The sequence below is a fragment of the Falco punctatus genome, assembly GCF_963210335.1.
Source record: "Falco punctatus genome assembly, chromosome: 5".
In the NCBI taxonomy this organism is placed as follows: Eukaryota; Metazoa; Chordata; class Aves; order Falconiformes; family Falconidae; genus Falco; species Falco punctatus.
Window position 1 is genome coordinate 23,090,828 of NC_137584.1, and position 22,044 is coordinate 23,112,871.

General features: G+C 36.7%; 1 protein-coding gene across 1 annotated transcript in view; it reads right to left on the reverse strand.

Annotated features, from left to right (window-relative positions):
* The window catches only part of DLGAP2 (DLG associated protein 2), a 501,923-nt gene that overhangs the window by 252,402 nt on the left and 227,477 nt on the right, over window positions 1–22,044 (reverse strand). The window contains exon 3 of the mRNA XM_080387773.1: window positions 11,485–11,517. Coding sequence (XP_080243899.1) covers window positions 11,485–11,517 — 33 coding nt within the window. The remainder of the gene's footprint in view (window positions 1–11,484; window positions 11,518–22,044) is intronic.

Consider the following 22,044-nt stretch of genomic DNA (forward strand, 5'->3'; position numbering starts at 1 on the left):
CAAACACAGACATTCAGTTCTTAAAAAGTACACTGTCATGACATATTTGACAAACAAACAATGTAATGGTATAATGAAAATTCAACAGAAAATAAAAATGCCAAGAGGTTACTGTCTCCACATATGCTGAAATAGAAATTATTTTCATGCTTTAATAATTAGCCCATCTCATAAAGAAGTCTGATAACGGACATTAGTGAAACTGGAGTTCAACATTCAAAGTTTCTAATTAAAGAATGAATCCATTCTAAACAGTGAAAAAACTTCTCTTTTTCTTCCAAGTAACTCATTGCACTGTGTCTGAACCCCTATTATCTGACAGAATACATTCACCCCATTATCTTTTCAAGGGCTACGTTCAGTAAAACAAATCAAGACTGATAATGTGTGGCATTAACATAACAGTTTACTATATTCCTTTTACGAAGCAATGCTGAGGCATACAGTGATAGCCAATTTGTACCACTGAGAAAAATAAGCTGTGGGAAAAAATCCCACTGAGTTGAGTTTCAGTTATATTGCACAAGGTTAAAACCTCTGAAACCAGCACTGGGGTGGGAACTGCACTGAGGGGGACGAGCTGCCTCTTGATATACCTGGAAATCCAGTTTTCAAGTAACTGGAACAATACCAGGTCAAGATTTTTCAGAAATATTTTTCTGAGACAAGTGCTAAAGAGCTTGCTTAACATTTAGCTGCACAGGCTAATTGCTATAAACACAGTTGCTGCCTTCCTATTATTCCTTTTCAGGGACAGTCAGTCAGCAGATTCAAAATGTATTTCCAACCACATATTCAAAGCCATTTCTTTGTCACATATTATTACAGACAAATGTTGGCTTTAATATTTTATAAGGTGTGTGACAATTCCAGTTACTAGAATTGTGATGAAAGCTGGTGGAAAATAATCAGCAGGTACAGAAGTCTAAATAATTCTGCTTGAAGTTCTTTGCTGTGGAAGTCCTTGCTATTTTTCTACATAATATTTCCACTAATAGCAGCTGTAGCTCCGCACAAGGGAAGAGCTCAGGATTTTCATACATTGTAGTGGTGAATATTGCCAGAAATTATCTAAGATTTATGCAAATGTAGGTGAAGTCAGCATTCTTTCTGCATGGAAATACCTTCTACATTAATGCAGTTTTTGGTTTCAGAAAAGGGTTCCTTTTCCTAGTGCACTGTTTCTTAACCTTTTCAGATTGATGATCCAGAAACAAAGTAAAAATCATTCATGATCTGCTCAGTCAGAATGAAATGCATACACACATGCAATAGTAATCATACAATTTATTAGTGCATGAGTTTCAACAGATGGATTGGAAATATTCGATCTTGAAGGTCCCAGTATGCGGTGGTAGGTTTTTTTAAGACCTTTCCTCTTCCCTGAAGAACTAAACGCTGATTGAGAAACAGTAACTTAATCTTGCATACAGAAGATCCTGTGATACTATACAGCATTTCGTATCTCACTGGTGTTCAAATTTACATCTAGAATTAGCTTCACTTTTCCCTAAAAGGTGGCAAAGATACTGTCAATTCCCCTGTAGGGCAACGCTCGCGTTAGATTTTGAGCTGCAAGCTACAGCAGGCCTACATTTCCTTACGAACCAGTCAGGGGCCAGATGACCATCTGAGTATGCCCTGAGCCTGGCACTAAAGGACAGATCCAGGGAGTGATATGGTGAAAGTCAAGTCAAGTTTGCAAACTGTCCACCCCAAGCTAAGCTATACACTGCAGAACTTAAAAGCGATCCATTTACATCTGCCACTTCAACTTTACTCAGTCAAATCCTTAGTAGCTTCAATAAGGAATGAGTGTTGAAATGCGCCTTCTTTAAAAAACAAAAAAAAAAAATCTGCATGTTTTGGTAGAAATCCATCATGGTTTTTTATCCTACAAAGGCACACAAGTATCTTTCTAAAATATACAGAAAGCTAGAGGCTGTAGAAAATATTCAGGAAACATAACAGTTCTACTTAAAGAGAGCTGCTACGTATATGTACAAAGGAGTATTTACAGTTGAACAAATACACAAACCCTAAACGTTGCAGAGCATGAAAATTAGAAGCAAAAGGAAAGCACACACAGTTCACACTGCAAAAAATGTTCTCATTTATGACACATAAAGATGTTGTTTTAGAAGTAAGATAAACAAGCTAATGCAGAAATTAACATACAGCAAAAAAATCTGACATATACTTTTAATGACTACTCAAAACAGGACATCTCATGTAATATAAAAATGTCCTAAATAGCAAAATAAGAAAAATGGAAAAAAGTGTGTATATATACATACATACTTCTATTCAAAGGGTAATTTAAAATGTCAGCATCTTTTAAGCTACACCAACCTTACATTGGTCCCTACTCCAGCAAACGCTGAAGTCCTGACTTGTGTAGGACTAAATAACATGTGTAACTTTATTCACTGTTGGCAAAGGATATATACATTACCAGTGCTGTCTGCGACCTTATATGTGTGCTCACTCGAATAGCGACCACAACACTATAACCTCTGAGGCCAACTCTTCCCCCCAGAAATCAAATCAGCCTTTCATTTATTCATTCATATTGGAGAAGGAAAGATGAAATAGTCCTTGTATTTGGCTTTGTTTGTTTTCTTAATCACAACAATGCAAGATGAATGTACAAATAATACCTTCTGCATTTGGGATTACATCCTATTTGTCCAAATTAAATTAGAGTGGGTTTTTTTTTTTCTGGTTTGCACAGACCAGGAGATTGAATCAGTAGATGAAAAAAAGAAGGACAACAATGTAGTTTTAAGTACAGCTGTTTCATGTACCTATGAGATATAGAAACAGCTGAACAATTAATTTAGTCTAAATATAAATGACAGCTGAATGCCTGGAAAACTTTTTTTAAGGACAGTAATTTATTTTCTTAAAATAAACCTCATTTTTTTCTTTTATTTTAAGATTATTAACTTTAATTACCACAAGAAAGTCTGTAAAAGAAACTTATCAAAATTGAGATCACCATATATCACACTTAGCTTACATAGGTCCTAGTCCTTTAAATATCTCATTCCTGATTTCAGTACAACTAAATAAAATTGGGAACTTTATTCCTTATAGACCAAAGAACTGGTTTTGTTAATGCCATATATAACCTTGCAAACTATAAAAATACAGAGTTTAGAAGAGTTGAAAATAAAAATTTCAAATATTTCAACTATAACTCAACACTTACGAGCTTTCTCTGAAACTACATTTTTAGCAGGCATACTGTACGTAACTTTTGTCGTCTGCCCAAATGCAGACAACATGAAAATACAGTAGCAACATGCTGTTCAACAGTGTTTGAATAAAATGATACTGTAACTCTTTGCTAAAAATCATGATACACAACTAATCTCTTCACTTTATATAAAACTCAGCACACTTCAAGAGTAATGCACATTGTGTAACTTGTCAGACTAAAGAAATTAATCAGCAAAATCTGACATCTCAGTGAGAAAGATATTTAAAAATATTTAAGTTTGTACAAACTCCACATTTTTCAGGCTATTTTATTTAAAAAAAAATATCTAGTATAACTAACTTCTTTCCTTTTGATCAAAAAGTAAAAAAGGATCAATAGATCAATATTTAGAGACTACACAATGGAGAATGATGATAGCAATATATTTCTATGCAACTTGAAAAAAAGTTTCCATGAAGCTGAAAAATTAAACCACTTCACTGAGAGTAGTAGCTAGAGCATCAATAAAAAAAGAAAAGTATATTAGCATTACTCAGATCAGGAAAAAATTTCATACCACCAGTGATTTTACTTGAACTTCTCATTTAAATATTAGGAAGGAAATTCACACAGGCACACAAATGTCACTATTCCTGAAAACCAAGCTGCTGGCATACAAATGGATCAAAGCAGAAAAATCACAGACCTTGCCCCCATATTTGCATAAAATTTTTCATTTGTGACTGAATAAAGTCAGCATTATGCCAATAGCTTCAGGTAATAACTATGAATTACTATTACGTTGACAGCAGAAACAATAATCTATTAAGCTTTCAGTGGTACATATACAGAACAAGAAGCTTTCTAATTTGAATAAACTGTGAAATTTTTATAATCAGCAGGAAAAGCAGCAATATTTAAATTAGACAAAGTAGATTTTATTATGTGCTACTGTTTCCTTAAAAATGTCAGGATTATGTGTTGTGAACCATAATTTGCTTCCTTAGACAACTTCAATTTTTGTTACCAATTACTGTTGGTCTAGCAAATACAGCATAACTATAAAAAAAATTAAGACTACAGAACTCTTGAAGGCCACTGCTAACAATGGTAAAACTGTCACTTCTCAGTGTGGATTAGTAAAAGTTAAAATTAGTGAAATGAAGATTAGCAAAATTCTCTGGAGTTATTAATATGCCTGTAATCGTTTTCCACTAGATACCAAGGGAAATGTCTATATTCAGAGGCAGAACTACCCAGATGGAACATCAACAATATTATGACATATTACTAAGTTTAAGGTATTTTTCTGAACTACCTACTGCCTGATTCTTTATTAAAAAACTAACAAACAAACAACAAAGAAAAACAACCAAACACAAAAACCAAAACAAACCAAAACCAGACTTAATTCCCTCCCAGATCCCTATACACTAGTATTAATGAAAGGACACAGGGCACCAAAGCTGGTAGCACCTGAAATAAATCCACTACTCTAATAGTGGCATATCTGAAAAAGTAATTTTTCCTCAAAGAAAGTAAGAGGGTTTTGTTGTGACTATCAATTATTTATTTATATTTCTTGTATTCCTCAAATTCTACTGAATATTTTATGCATCTTCTGAGCAAATACAAGCAAATCAACAGTACCATGTGCTTTGATTTCAAAACTTTCAAAGTTTTTTACGAAAAAAATCAAATAAATCCATCCTCAAAATTTAATTACATTTTAAACCCTTCTATTTTTAATTGAAAAACTTTATGGGTGAATGAGTGATATACACTATTATTCTTGTAACTTTGCTGAACATTTTGCACCAATTCATTTCTTCTCAGAGAAAGACAAAATTGTTGGCATCTTAGCTTGAAAATGTAAATAAACAGTAAAAACAATCTTCTGACACTTGGATTTACTGTCAGATAATATACAATTGTCAGAAGATCCTCAATCTTCAGATACTTGGAGTCATGCAGTAGCTATGCTTGGCTGTTTGAACTATTAGCTGTTTAATTTAACCAAAGAACAAGTCTGGGAAAAAAACCCCAATGCTCACTTTGAGATACTTTATGAAATAGGTCTCCTCTAAACTCTTCTTTTACATGGAACATTTATTTTACTAACAGAAAGTCACTGTTCTAAGGTTGCTATCACAAGCTTGAACCCAGCAAGTCTAACAACCACAAACCACTTATTGTACCAGTTACTTATTTCAAACTGTAGGTGCATACCACAACCCAAACCATGAGATGTTAAGGAAGAATCTGAACTACCTGGACTGATTCTTAGTAAAAACTGTTGAAGGAAAGTGCATACAGGAGAAATAAAGTAGCAAAATCACCAGAAAAGTGCATGGTAGACTTTGACAGTACAGGTAAGTTCTGTGACCTTAGGAGAGGTCAGTGAAAACATTTTTTTTTTTTCTACAGTGTTAGGTGTGAGAAGATGGTTACTTGGCAGAAAATTTCTCCTGCTCTTTGAACCTTCTTTCACTCAGGACTTCATCAGTCTTAGCAGGCATACAAAGCACCATTAAAGAATCTCTAACTTCATTTTGTTCCCCCTCTAAACGGACACAATTTGTAAGACCCCAATTCTCACTGTCCCTGGTCACAGGGGATAAAAATATGAATAATATCATGCTCTCTCTGCACTGATATGACTGGCTTTTCATACATTTTATACACTGTGCAATACATGCAGCACAGTACTGGTCTGGTTCTGTGGGGTGTGCAAAGACCATCTCATTAGTGGTGGACTTGGTAGCGTTAACAGTTGGACTCTATGATCTTAAGGGTCTTTTCCAACCTAAACGATTCTCTGCTTCTGTGTCAGATCTAAGACATTTCTGTATGCCATCTCTCTGAGTGCCCTTGTACGCTTTGGACAGAAACCTCCACACAAGCTGAGATAACTGCAGTCAGTTCTAATGCACCACACTATGAATTGTTTGGGAATTACCCCACTATATGAATATACCTAGAAAGATCCAGTTATCTAGATAAGGTAGGAAAGGGGGAATATTTCCAGTTCATTCTTTGGAGGTTGATTCTTAGAAACTCACAAGGCTTTCTCAGAAGGAATACAAGGATTTCACAAGGTCAAAGGTTTGCCCAGTATGTTATTCAGTTTCTGACTACAGTAACTAAAAAGCTAATAAAAAACAGATGAAGAAATTTATAATAACCTACCCCTAGGGGATGTATCTCCTTTATCTATTAAAATAAAGGTTGAGGGTTTGTTTGTATAAAAAACATACATACATAAAACCTGAACTTCCCTCTATCCCAAAGCTGTTGCAACATACTTACTGTTCTCTGAAGCATCCAGTGGTAAGAGAATTTGAGGTCAATCACAGAAGTCACATTGTGTGGCAAGCAAGTTCCACAAGTATTAGCTTTTCTCAGTTTTGCTTGTTCTGCTTTTGTTTACTTGGTCTGGATATACTTTGAAACTAAATTACATAGAGCAAACCATCTTAATATTCATTTGTGTGGGATTGCTTCTTGTGTATCTTGGCAAGTTTACTATGTATCTTTAGATTCCTAAACTCTTCATTATATTCCTTTCTGGTGGCGCTGGGAAGCAAAGGTTCAACTCAGTATTTCAGCCTGGAGTAGTTCTAGTATGCACAAGTGGTGTTTAAATGTATTGCATTGTACTCTCCATCTCATTCCTTTCAAATATTTGTATTTTGCTTGTTTTAACTATCATCCTAATTATAGGTCCTCATCGAACTGTTTGTAATGAAACTTGTGTCTTCTTTCTATGATGTTAAACAATACAGATCCCAGCAAAGTAGAGTGGTATTGTTACTCATAGACTTTGTTTAGATCAGTATCTTTTACAATGCATAGCAAGCCAAACTTGATTACTAAATACTGTGAAGTTGAAAGGACATTTGCCACATTATAACTCTAGCAGAATGAGATATGACTACTACAGTCTGTATGTAGACTGCAGGATGAAGAGGTACCAGATAACAGAGTAAACAATAGGTAGGACTGCCTACTACGTACTCTTGGCATAATTGCTCAGCATATTCTACTACTCTCATAATACATCAGGAGATTCTACACAGAGAAGCTTATTTTCATCATGGAATATTTCTAAATAAATTGGAAATTGCAATCAGCATCACAGCAACATAAGAGAAAGCTTAACACCTACAGCAGTGTTAACCTGAGTTTTCTCTCCCTTGGCTACGTAAACAAAATTCTACACATAGCCAATGATTTTTATCTCAGACTGAGAAGAACCCAACAAACTCTTAAGACCATCAAGAGAGAGTCAGATCAAAGGCCAGTTTTCCAAGTGTTCTGTCTCCCATAAATGCCAGCAGCAGATACTTGGAAAAACGTGTTTTTCCATGCTCTCTCTAGTTTTAAAAGAGAAGTGCCCAAGTAGAGTGTACAATGATGCTTTACCTGGATCCAGTAATCTATAGTTTCTAGTGGCTAAAGGACTACCTGAAACAAGTTGTATCTTGATCATTATTTTATTCTGTTGAAGCAGGTGGCAAAGTGAAATGCTGGACAGAGCCAGACATTGCATTAATTCTTCTCAAAATTCGCTAGAAACATACAATATAGTACTCCTTTTAAAAACCACATTTTCCAGATCTGTGTGTTCAGATAAAGCTTGTGCTGTCAAAGAATGTGTAGAGGTGTCTATTTTTACAAAAGTTGAAAAGCGTTGGTATTATAGAGGATTGCCCATTTATCTTTAAAAAGGAAAAAAACCCCACAGAATAATCATAAAACACAGAGGCAAAAGCCATGAATAGAAAGTCACTACTGAAATTGTGCAAGATATTAAAAAAGCCTGGAAGAAAAGCTTCCATTTGCACAGGCTTTAAGAAGACAAGAGTGTTCTACTGAAATCCTAGCTGCCACCAAACTTACTTGTTTCCTACTTTGGCAATATAGAAAATTATATTTGTTAATATGCTCCTTTCAAAACCTCCTGTGAATAAATACCAAGAGTTAGAAATAAAACAAAAATCTAATTGAGGATTAATGGGGATAACTGTTTGTGAAACTTCCAGTGACTACACCAATCCTTCCAACAGAGTACATTGACTGTCACAAAGACTGAGCTAGACACGTGTTTATAACATGCCAGCCTCACTTTAAAATCTGAGCAGGCAAAAGAAAAAAAAAAAAGGAAAAAAAAAAAAGAAAAACAACACCACAGTGTTTACCACAACAGCATAATCTGTCAGCTGCAGTTCACTTCCACAAAGGCAACTGTTGTCATCTGTCTGAAAACATGTCGCTGCTGCTCTTGCATTTCCAGAAGATGGAGCAGCTCAAAGTAGCTACACTAACAGGATTTATTAGACCACTACTCCTGATTTAGTTTCCTCACAGTATAAAACAAGCCTCCTGGTCTTCAGGCATGTTACAGTGACAGGAATAGTAGCTGACATGCTTGTCAATAACACAGAGCAAACCCGTGAGTTTTGAAACAAAACACATAAGCCTTTATAGCTCATCCAAAAGACTGATTTTGAGAGACCTCAGTGTTATCCAATTCATTCTCTTTAGATGGGTTACAAAGGAGGACACATGACACACTTTAGACAGATCTACAAGTTCCATGGATGAAACACTGAAACATGAAATCTGCATTCTGTTAATTTATATCTCTCTCCCATATCTGGTATCTTTTGACTCTATAAAACACACACCCACATTGTCCCACACCTGTGCAAGAACATGTATGCACTGCTAAAAACCTGGCAAAATGCCCCCAGCAAAGAGCTCTGTTTTACAGTCATTTCCTATTACACTTGGCTATACTGGTAATCCAGGACCAGACTGGTGGTTTTGAAAAGGGGAGTGACGGTTACAGAAAGAATGAACCATCAAAGGACAGTGAGGACTGCAGCTGACCAATTTGACTATCAGAATTTGTGGCTAACAACAATATTACTTTCTGCCACCTTTCTTACAGAAGATGGTCAGGAACTCAGTACTAGCTGACTGTAGGCTTTTAAATAAATGGCATAAACAGCTTTAGAGGAATTCAGAAGTGGTAAGACATGAAGTCTTGTCTTCCTCTCTTTCAGGTTAGGGAGAATTATCCCCACGTAGTATTTTATGAATAAGTCTCTGCTTACCATTTTGGAAATTAATATAGAAAGCCTACACCACAGTGCATCTGTCCTACAATTTTGCAAATTCATCTTAAGATACTAAAATGTACTTAGCGAATTTCAATTTTTATGAAAAGGAGGAAAAAAGGAACCTAGAGGCAAATGGTATCAACCATTAACAGAGCTGTTCTTTGCACATATTCTCTGAACTTGCCTCAGATACAAAAAATGCAAACTACAAGCCACAGAGTATCTCATATTTCTGAAGAAAACTACAGAGAAAAGTCAGAAATTCTAATTAAAATACTGCAAAAAGTTGAAATTTTTTTTTTCTTTCCTAGTTTTATAAGTAATTCAATTAATTTACTATGAAACCATAGCAAAATTTATAGAATGTTCCAGAATAAAATTATATTTTTGGAGGTTTGAGTTGTTGGGTTTTCAGTTTTGATTTACACAACAGAGATGTGGAATTTGTTTTAGAATGGCCTAAAAACTAAAGTCGTATCTATTGATCAACTACTTCATCACAAAATCACATATAACATTTCTGTGAACGTTCAGCGTTAGATCAGAAATTGTGCTAAACTGGCAAGGAAAAAACTCAAGATTTGAAGCTGACATTAATGTCACTGGTTTTAAAATTGAGGCAGAAAATTAACAATTAGCATTCCAGTAATACTGTGTTTGAGGGGAGAGTATGGTGATCCAGGAGACATTTAATCCTGGGGAACTTCATTTCTACTTAGCTAAAAATTGAACATTATGTTCTTGAGGACTGTTTCTACGGCAATACATATAATTATCTTTTGATTGTGGGTTTTTAGTCATAAATGTTAAACATTTTTATTACTGATTTTATTTTTTAAAATTTTTTTCAAAGTCCATGTACATTTATTAAAATTTGCAAAGCTGAACAGGTATGAAAAAGCAGTAATCAAAAGAAAGGAGAATTATTGTTATAAAGCAGGCACAGCATGTAATAAAACAGAACTAATCCAATGCATAACTTTAAAGTTGGACAACCTTATCATGAAAGGCAAATAAACACCTGTCTTGTTTTCCTTTTCATATGAATATTTGTGCTATTATAAATTTATCAAATAAAGGACAAAGAAAATGAACAAATCAAGAATTGACTGTTTATTAAGAGAATGCAATGTCAAAACAAATCTCTAAAATAATTATTTGCCAGTTGATAAAGGAGGAGAATCAGATAATTAATGTTTAATTTACTGAGTTATTTCATTAGCTGCAAGGTCCGAAAGACTTTCACTTCCAGGATTCACCTATTAATAACTTCTCCCTCCTAAATTTAAAAACTATTAGAAGTTTAAATTGTTTTTTGAGAAACTATTCAAGATAGAAAGCTGAATGTCTTTGGGAACAGCCTAGAATCTATAATTTTATTTTTAAATTAATATACTTTGCTCCAGCATTTACATTTGCTTTTTTGAAGTTTGTTCCTTAGAAAGACTCCAGATGGTTGATTTGCAACTAAGGTCAGCTTTCTGACATTATAAGAGTACCAATGTTAGTAAATAAACAAATTAGAGAGATTTTCGTAAATAATGGCCTACTTTAAAAATCATAATCTCATCCCCTCAGTGTTCATTTAGGTAAATTGTGGATCTCACCTTGGCGTTTAATTAGTCACTTGGAAAAAACCCAAAGAAAACAAACCACCAAACACCTTAATGTGGGTATCTATTTGCACTGCGTTACACTTATTGCTTAATTATCTTTTTTTCAAAAGCAATATTTATTCACTTCACCTGCTAAAAATGGTAGCATCTCACAGCTCTCTGTAAATATAGTATTAAATATAAAAACATGTTCTTATTTCCCTTTTATGTCCAATCTCTTTGTTTTCCATCCTCAAACCAATCTCTTTAAATATCTGTTCACACTCTCTCACCCCAAATTAGTTTGACAAACATACAAAAGAATAAGTAGTAAATATTTCAATTTTTTCTCTAATTGAATATTTATCCTTTAAGGTATTTCTTGCCTGGAGCACGTACTGTGCTTTACTACACTTAATTAAATTCATTTTTGGTATCTAATATAGGGAAGAATATCTTTCATTGGTGCTCATCATTTGCACACTATTTCCAATTTATTGTACATGTGTTTCATCTCTAGCTGTTTTGAAAAATATTAGTAGGAAAATAAGCTCACCTTCAGGCTCCCCACAGAGTGTACACTGTGACTCTGCAAAAAAAAAAGATATAAATTGTAATTTCTTGATTTTAAAATCTGTCATAAGTACATCAAAACATAACAAAACTTAGGAACTCAAAGATAGCATGAAAGATGCAATTCTATTTTCAGCACCTGCAAAATAACTTTCAAAAACACGTTACTGCAATATTTTTAAAATAGAACTATATAAATGTCTTAGAACATTTATATAACTATAATCTTCATAAACTCTGAATGAAGGCATACATGTAGCAGGACTTTTTGCTTTCACATGACACTTTTGTATTTGTAGATATAAAATATTGCAATGACAACAGTCACTCAAAAAGTTTAAGCCTTCTAATATTTTATTATTGGAGGTAACAAACACAGTGACAAAGTTATTACATTTCTTTCTCATAAAAGACTTCCAAGTCCTCTCAGACAAGAGGAGGAAGCCAAACAGCTTATGTTAAATGTGCAGTTATACTCTACAAAATAGTCAAGTACAGAAATTATGGAAATAAAACTCCATCATAACAAAAAGATGGTCTCAAAGTACAATTGCTATTTTATTCACACACCAGTATTTGGAAGTTGGCCATCTTAAAAATTATTTTCAGAATGTACAAATAGATACACAAATGGAGTAAATATTTTAAAGTATCCCTTGAGATTGAGCCACTTCAGGTGTTAGATTCTGGTATTTGGATTCTAACTATTATTTTTGTTCTGCAGCATGATACTATCGAAATCATAGGGAGTGTAATCAAGTTGACTGATAATTCTAATATACTGGAGAAAGTCCTACTAGAACAAGACAGCACAGTATATTTTAAATCGCAAATCTCTAAAATCTCCATTTTAACATTCAGCTGAAAAATTACATCTCTAACAGCAACAAGGACGCTGAAACAAATATACATACATATACGCAGGCACATATACACATGTATACATTTTTATATAAATATAATACAAAAACTAGTTTAACATGCCTGGCATATAAAAATCCAATTCAAAAGCTGGCTGAAATTATCTCAGACCTTGAATGACAAATAAGAGATTTGACTTCAGCTGTGATCTTGACTTGAAGGCAAAAAAGGCCAGAAATAGAGAATATGAAACACATACACTGAGTAGTGACCTTTGTAGTACCACTGTGACATTGTCAGCTATTTAGAAGTACTTTCTCCATGCAGGTAAGAGGCTGTCTCACAGAAACCCATTGTTGTAATGGTACTAGACCCTACATCTTTCATTTATTTTAAAAACTTTAATAATTTTTTTACTACTGCCATAGGTTGTAGCATGCATGAGGGAAAGGAATAAGAAAAATTACATTATACAACAACTCTGTTGCTGATAGGTGGATTACAACTTTTAAAACAGCATAAAGTTGCATGATCAAAAGGAATTAAATTTGATGCTGTTCAGCCCCATGAAACATGTATTTGAACTGTCTATTGCTACACTCACTGGCCTCCCCAGCAGATCTGACAAACTGAAAACAGCACCCCAATAGCAAGCTTGAGAAAATAACCCAAAACTGTAAAAAGCATGAAAAGCCTAGTCTCAGAACACAGACTTGTTTCTTTCACTGCTGGATGAAAAACACACTTGCTACAATCTGAAGTGATGCAGAAGAAGCAGCTCAGAAGATCATTTTTCACTTTTAATTCAAAGACTTCTTGAGGTTTTACTGAGAGGGGCTGCCTGTCTGCGTACAGTTTATTATCCTGATTGATAAGGAAGAACAAGCTGAGACCTGGTTTCTGAACTTCTGACTTTTTGCTGATCTTCTACATTCTGCTAACAACTGCTTCACTGGTTTGTTACCATCCAAGTCTGCCTGACATTTTTTTGCAGCTCTAAACACCATCCGAAGGTTCCCACTCAATAGTACATATTAGCAGCTTCCTTCTTTTCCTCACTAACATAAATGAGTGCCAATATTGTAAATCTGCAGCAGGGTAGATAACCACAAGAGTTATTTTGCAGTTAGACTATGACTGGTGCCAGAAAGTTGTCCAAAAGTTAGCTAGGTGTCAGCAGTACCCTTGCTAGACCACAGGTTTTTTGGACTTCTTTCAGGTGTTTAAGGTCCCGTGTTTATGGGCAAGCCAGGTGTTTCTTACCCTACTTCAGCATGCCTGGGAAGAGTTCATGGGGGAATTTTGTTTTAATTCATCAATGTATACCTTCCAGAGACTGGGAATCATTTCAAACTAGCAGCAGCACCTCTTCCTTCTACTCTGGTAAGAAGCAGACTTCATGGATGTGGATGATTCACCAGTAAGCCTCTGTTTATGAACTTCCCCACTATAGTTTGCCACTGTGGGGAGGACTAGATACCCTTTTTGTTGTGCTTGACACATACAGATCGAGGGACAAATAAAACTACCACCACTTCTACCAGACACATGAACAACACGACAGCGAGGTTGCATGAAGCACTGTTTTCCCTGAAGACTCTCTGTGTATGTGTGTTGTGTGAAAGAGAGAGAGGAAAAAAAGTAATTCAGTCTGTTTAGATCTATACATTCTATGGTTATTGTTGAGAGATTACATGTCCTAAGTTTCCAAGATTAAAATAATATAAAACGTACACATCACACTGAAGTACTTGTAGGTTTACATTATATAGAAATACAGAAACCTTAAAATCGTGTAAAGAAGCTATGCCTGGAAACATTTTAACTTCTCTGCAAAGAAGTTTCTGTATCTTGGTAGAAAAAAAAAATCTTACTGGAAGATAGCTAAATACTAAATACCTGTACTAATTTGGAAATTCTCTAATTGCAATTTCGGTTCCGGGGTGACATGACAGCAACGAAGGACAAGACAACAGTATAAAATATTACCACTCCATCATTGTTTAGGCTGAGATGCTGACCTAAAGTTCGATATCTCAACACAAATATTCCAAATCTAAACTAGTATTAAAAGATATACCAATTACTGGAAAGAAACAGCCACCTAACCTGCCTTAGAAACCTATGTTAGCATCAGATAAATCAGTAATTACTTTCTGTAAGTACCCATACCTTTGTGTTGTAAGAGGTCTTAGACTTAGGCTACTTTTTCACAATAACATTCATGGCAAGAGAGAAACGCTCATTGTAAGTGACCTCTGGAGGTCATCTAATTCAGCCCCCCACTGAGTTCAGCTCAGCCAAGGCTTTGATAGCCAAGTTCTGAAAGCCACAAGGATGGAGATTCCACAACCTCAGCAGGCTGCCTGCTCCAGTGCTCCATCAGCCTCATGGGGTCCTACCTGAATCTCTCAGTCTGCACTTTGTAGTCATTCTTCCTTGGTATATCACCCAGCACCACCAAAAAGACATTGGCTCCATCCTGTCTGTAACTGTCCTCCAGATAGTTGTAGTCCACTATGGACATTCACCTCAATACACTAAATAAATCCAGCTCCTTCAACTACCAGAGGGGCCCCATTTTCTCCCTATGCTTCTATAAGCAGCAAGCCCCAACTGCTGGACACGGTATTCCAGGTGTAGCCTCAGACACACCAGAGGGAAACAACAACCACCTCAATTTACTGATCATACTCATCCTGGCATAGCCTAGTACATGGTTTGCTGATTTGCAATGATAACACTGTTGACCATACGTTGAGAACATATGTTGACCCGTATGCAACTTGGCATTCACTTTCCTTCAGAAAAAAATAATAATAAAATTTAATAATAAAATTAAGTCTTTATAAGACCAGTCCCTTGATCCAAGTCTCCTGCCAATTATAACCATGAATGTAAGGCACAAGGGAAGAGGAAACGCATGGCCAAATGCAGGTAAGCCAAGGCTGCTCTTTTCAGGACTGGGCAGCCTGTAGATTGGCTTAAGAGAATCATGAAATCTCAGCCTCTGAGAAGTAACTTTCACATGCCTACGCTGGATGAAATTATGTCTAAAGTGAAAGCACTTAAGCTACTGTGCATTGTGATCGAATAGGAGCAGCAACATTACCACACTTCACACAAAGATATTTCTTAAGCCTCTCCTCACAATCCCTAGTAAAGGATTATGCCACTACATACCCGATTTAAGTATCATAGTGATACTTTCACAGGAGGTATTCTTTCTTTTTAATATGTTGCTAAGCAGCTGCTCTTAACAAAGATGTTCATTCTTGCAAACACTCACACATGTGAGCAATTTTTTTTCCCATTGTCTCTCAATAGTAAAATGACTAAGATGGCCAAGTGTTCACAGATTTGGGAACCAATAAATCAACAGAAAAAGGAAAACCTGTATTATGAATCTTACTCTATCATTTTGAATTTGTCTAGCCAACAGAGACAATCTTCCCAGATACAAGAACTTGCTGACAAAATAGGACATAGGATTTTTTTAAGAAATAAATTTATCACAAAGACACAAGTTCTTCCCCCCACCCCCCCATTATATAACATTTAAATAGTTTTTCTTGTTAAACCTAAAATATAAGTAAACCCCAAAATAATAAACCCAGACATGTAAATTCCAATGTTCTTTGTCCAAAAAGCTGAGTTCAAATTCAATTTTAAATTAGAATGAAGATAAATCATTCTGCTAAACACGTTCACCTTTCCTTGCTTTGTATATCCTTTTCTTGTATGGCTGGTTCAAGTACAATAAAATCCAGAACTACAATAAAGAACTACATACAATAAAGAAAACAATATATGGGCCAGATGGAAGATACGAAGTAGCCATTACAAATAAATTACAACTCAAAATACATGCTAGCTATATAACATAGCAAGACTAAGACAACACAGTATTAGTAGTATTTTAAATCAATTTAGAGAAAATAGTAGATGGTATCTAATAGCTTTATTAACTACACTTCAAAGTACTTCATGCTCTCAGCAGGGTTTTACCCAGATTATGGAGTCCAACCTGGATGAGTTTTGACTGAGATATATGGAAGCTGACAGTGTGACACGAAATAATAATGCAAAGGTGAGAAGCTGTGCTGGAGATAACTTGTCACCTCAGCACCGCATCCAGAAAATGGATGCGCTCAACCCTTCTGACTATCCCTTGAAAAATATGACACACCCAGTTTTGTATCCCCACTTACAAACATGTATGTTCTCTATTGCTTATATTTCTCTTCCCTCCTCACCCCCCACTCCCAAATCTATGTACTGAATGGCCAAGAAAAGATACGCCCATTATATAATTACTGAATATCACTTCTTAGTTGAATCCAGTATTCAGTGCATCAGAGGAAAACTGGAAATTAATTTTGTTTCAGAGAAATGTGGTTGGCCTCTCAGAAAACAGTTCTTGTTTTGCTTCTTTTTCCTTTCACTTATGCAAAATAAGACTAATTTAAAAAGCGATGAAAAATTACAAGTTCCAGTGAGGAAATTTAGCAGATAGTTGTGCTTCCTGCCATTAGAACCAAAATCTAAAGCACTGTTTCTGACGCTATTTCATAAATGTCTTTATATCATTTTTCTGACGCCAACGAAATGGAACTGTGCGACGCTTAAAGAAACAGAGTAGTCATGCATTATATTGAAATTTAGTGCAGCTGTAAAGTAAGATATAATTTAAGGCTAAACTGTAGGACTTCTAATTTTCAGAATTTTTATCCAATATTTGTATCTAAACAGGGCTCTAATACTGCCAAAAAAGCTGACTGTATTATGAACTATGTTTTTCATTCTCTCTTTTTATGTCTATTTTTTCTCCTACACCTTTTGTCTTTAGCTTTTTCTTCCCGTTGACGTCCTTGCACAATACCATCAGCTGAAACATCAGTGTGACAGACGTACAGGATAAACTGCAAGATCTTATCAAGTCCACCAAGATCCTCCCATTCACAGTCCTCTCTGTTCCACACTGATGCTAGAACAAATCCTGTGGACATCTCCTGCTCCGTGTTCAGTCATCCATGTAGGCAAGGCATTGAGAGACACCTACAAAAACCAACTAGCTTTTTCTTCTGCAATGCACATTTGAGCTGTACCTAATTTTTATTTATTTATTTTTTTTTAGAAAAAAATATTCTCAAAAACTTCCGGTGATAGGGAATACAACCTTCTTAAGGTAAATTATCCTGGTAGCTAAATTATCTTAGCAATTGAAGAAATTTTTCTCACATAGCCCAAAGAGCCATTGCTTTCAACTAAGCAGATGGAAAATACAATTTTTAATACACTTAGAAAAAATAATAATATTTAATTCAGATATTCCTTCAGGTCTTGCTTTTTTTTTTTCCCCCTCTAAGTCTTTAGTTTTTTCTCACAGTTGTGGTTGCTAATACTCACCTCGTCTTTGCTGTTCTCCCCTGAAGTCTTTCCAGCTTAGTCATATCTTAAAGTTAAAGGTGCCTCACACCGGATCTGAAGGCTTTGACTGCCAGGTAGAGCAGAATATTTGCATACTCTTACATCTTTTTTATTTTTCTAAGAATGCCATTGGCCTAGTTTTGGGCAGTACTGAGAGCTCATCTCATCCTTATAGACAGGAATTTGACTAGAAATACCTTGAGCAGTCACCATCATAAGAACGAAATTAGTCAAGGACACTTTGCTGGTCTGCCTTTGCAGTAAGAGCCCTACTCTTGTAATCCACGTAAACCAAGTGAAATACCCAAAGCGTTCCAGGTGCTTCTTACAACTTTATGTTTGAAACTATGAAGTGGCAAAAATAATCAAAACGTCACTACACCAAAGCACTGCATTTTTATGCTGACAAATAGGACAACAGGAACAGAAAACAAGTATATTTGGACTCAGATATTGTTTGGGCCCATTTCCATGAACAGTTATAAAAGAAACAAAAATAATTTCAAATTATGTAATAAAAAACCCCATGCAATTATACATATATATACACACACGTATATCTACCTATCTTGAAACCTTTTTTTCTTCTCCTAAACAATAGTATTGTTGTGGTTTAACCTTAACTGGCAATTAGGCACTACACAGCTGCTCACTCCCTCTGCCCACAGTGGGGTGGGGGAGAGGATCAGAAGAGTAAAAGAGAAAAAACTCATGGGTTGAGATAAAATACAGTTTAACAGGACAGAAATAGGAAATAATATTAGTATTAATAATAATAACAACAACAATAATAATGGAATTGAATTGTACAAAACAAGTGATGCACAATGCAATTGCTCATGACTTGCTGACAAATGCCCAAACAGCGGCCCCGCCAGCTTTCCTCCTGGTTTATATACTGAGCATAACATCATATGGTATGGAATATCCCTTTGGCCAGTTGGGGTTAGCAGTCTTGTGCCCCTCCAGCCTTCTTGCTGGCAGGGCATGAAAAGCTGCAAAGTCCTTGACTTAGTGCAAGCACTGCTCAGCAACAACTAAAACCATCAGTGTGTTATCATTATTCTGAGACTAAACCCAAAACAGAACACAATACCAGTTACTATGAAGAAAATTAACTCTATCCCAGCTGAAACCAGGACGCTACCCGGCCCTTATTCTATACCATTTACATCGTGCCGAGGTCCCCCACTTTCCAACGTATCCCAATTAATCACCACTACCTTTCCTGTCTTTTGACATATGCAAAGAGATATCATTCCCTTACTCTATGGGGCACCCCTATAAAATGTCTGTTAAGCTAATTTATTCCATAACTTTGGACTCTATCTGTCATAGTAGCCGTTCATGGCAGGAGACATGGTGTGTGGTATTGAATTGTTGCATGCTGAAGCCTGCTCTAGTTCCATCGCCACTGTGCTTATCCAGTTCTATGATCAAAATTCATTCTTCATTAATCTGGGCAATTCTACTATAATACCATTGATATGGCATATAGCTGCCTCAGTAGTGATGAAATATGGTATTATACAGCAATTAACATCATACAATTCAAATAACCTGCTATTCTCACCCAGAATCAAACCCCCTTGAGGTACCCATTGGACTTCTCCATGCCCTTGCATTTCCCACCAAGTGCACCCAGTTCCTTGAGCAAAAGCAATCCAACAAATAGGTTTGCCTTTGTCCAAGGCAGGAACAGCCCAGACTGTCTTCCCCAATATAATCTGTATGTGCACTACAGGGGCTTTAAGCCCTTCATACGTAAAATGTGGATGTAAAAGCTGTGATTGGGCAGGGTCAGCCCAACTGGCAGATCCCCTAGATGAATAACCAGGTGGCTTTTGCCAAGTGTGTATCGTAACATTTGAAGGTCCCACCACCCATTGCTCTCTATGAAGTCTTTAACAGTCCCTTGTATCATTTGATTTTTCTGGAGGCTGGTGCATGATGGGGGATGTGATACACCCACTTGGTGCCATGCTCTTCAGCCCAGGTGTCTCTGAGGTTGTTCCAGAAATTAGTTCCAATGTTTGACTCAATTCTCTTTGAGGTACTATGTTCCCATAAGATTTGTTTTTCAAGGCCCAAGATAGTGTTCCAGGCAGTGACATGGGGCACAGGATATGTTTCCAGCCATCCAGTGGTTGCTTCCACTGTTGTAAGCACGTGTCGCTTGCCTTGGCAGGTTTGTTGGAGTGTGATATAATCAATCTGCCAGGCCTCCCCATATTTATATTTCAGCCATTGTCCTCCATACCAGCGAGGCTTTAACTGCTTGGATTGCTTAATTGCAGTGCATGTTTCACATTCATGGATAAGCTGTTCAGTAGTGTCCGTGGCCAAGTCCACTCCTCAATCATGAGCCTACCCATGTGCTGCATCTCTTCCTTGATGACCTAAGGTGTTATGGGCCCACTGAACATGATTTTTTTCACTGAACGGGTGAAAAAAATTCACCCTTTACCAATCCATATCCACCTGAGCCACTTCAATTCAGCAGCCTGATCCACCTGGCAATCATTCTGATGTTCTTCAGTTGCCCAGCTCTGGAGTATGTGAGCATCTATTTGACATACCTTCACAACCAGGTTCTCTATCTGGGCAGCGGTATCTTGCCGCAATGTGGCAGCCCCAGATGAGTTTACCTCGGCACTACCACTTGCTCTGATTTCATAGCTGCAACCACCCCCGTAGGTCATTTGCCACCATCCATGAGTCAGCATAGAGATGGAGCACTGCCGCTTTTCTCATTCAGCAATGTCTGAAGTTAGCTGGACACTTTTCACTTCTGCAAATTGGCTCAACTCACCTTCTCCTTCAGCAGTTTCTGTGACTTGTCATATAGTACTCCATACAGAAGCCCTCCACCCCCGATGCTTTCCTACAATACAGCAGGACTTATCAGTAAACAGGGTTATTGCTTCTCATTTTCTGGAAATCTATTATGCAGTGGGAGCTCTTTGGCACCCATCGCATCCTCCTCTGATGATATTCCAAAATGTTTGTCTTCTGGCCAGTCCATAATCAATTCCAAGATCCCTGGACAACTGGAGTTTCCTATTTGAGATTGTTGTGTGATCAGTGCAATCCACTTACTCAATGTAGCATCAGTTGCATGATGTGTAGAGGGGACCCTCTCTTCAAACATCCAGCCTAGCAGTGGCAACCAGGGTGCCAGGAGGAGCTACACTTCAGTACCAATCACTTCCAAAGCAGCTCAAGCCCTTTCATTAGTATCTCTTTTTCAGCTGGAGTATAACGGGCCTCAGATCTTCTGTATCCCTGAGTCCAATGCCCTAGGGGTCAACCTCAAGGCTCCCCTGGTGCTTCCTGCCAGAGGCTCCAGCTAGGGCCATTCTCCCTGGCTGCGGTGTAGAGCACATTTTTAACATCTTGCCCTGTCTGGCCCAGCCCCGCCCAAGGGCTACTGTGTGAACAATCTTCTGTTTAATTTGTTCAAAGGCTTGTTGTTGCTCAGGGCCCCATTTGAAATTGTTCTTTTTCCTGGTCACTTGATAGCAAAAGATTACAATCAGACTTTAATTTGGAATATGTATTCTCCAAAAACACGACACATAAAGCTTGCATTTCCTTTTTGCTAGTTGGAGGAGACATAACTGTTACTTTTTTGATTATATCCATTGGGATCTGACAAAGTCCATTTTGCCATTTTATTCATGAAAACTGCATCTCCTGTGCCGATCTCTTGACCTTACTTTGTTTTATGACAAAACTGGCTTCGAGAAGGATTTGAACTATTTTCTTCCCTTTCTCAAAAACTTCTGCTGTATTGCCCTACATTATAATATGATCAATGTATTGCAGATGTTGTGCAGCTTCACCCTATTTCACTGCAGTTTGGATCATTCCATGACAGATGGTAGAGCTGTGTTTCCACCCCCGAGGCAGTTGATTCCAGGTATACCGGACACCCCTCCAAGTGAAAGCAGACTGTGGCCTGCACTCTGCTTCCAAAGGGATTGAGAAAAATATATTTGCAACATCAGTGGTATCATACCACTCAGCTGCCTTTGAATCTGTTCATATTCAAGTTCAAGCATGTCTGGCACAGCTGCACCCAGCAGTGGCATGACTTCATTCAGGCCCCAATAGTCTACTGTTAGTCTCCACCCTCTGTTAGACTTTTGCACTGGCCATATAGGACTGCTAAAGGGTGAGCGGGTTCTGCTGATCAATCCTTGGCTCTCCAGTCACCTCATCAGCTTATGGATGGGAATCAGGAAGTCTC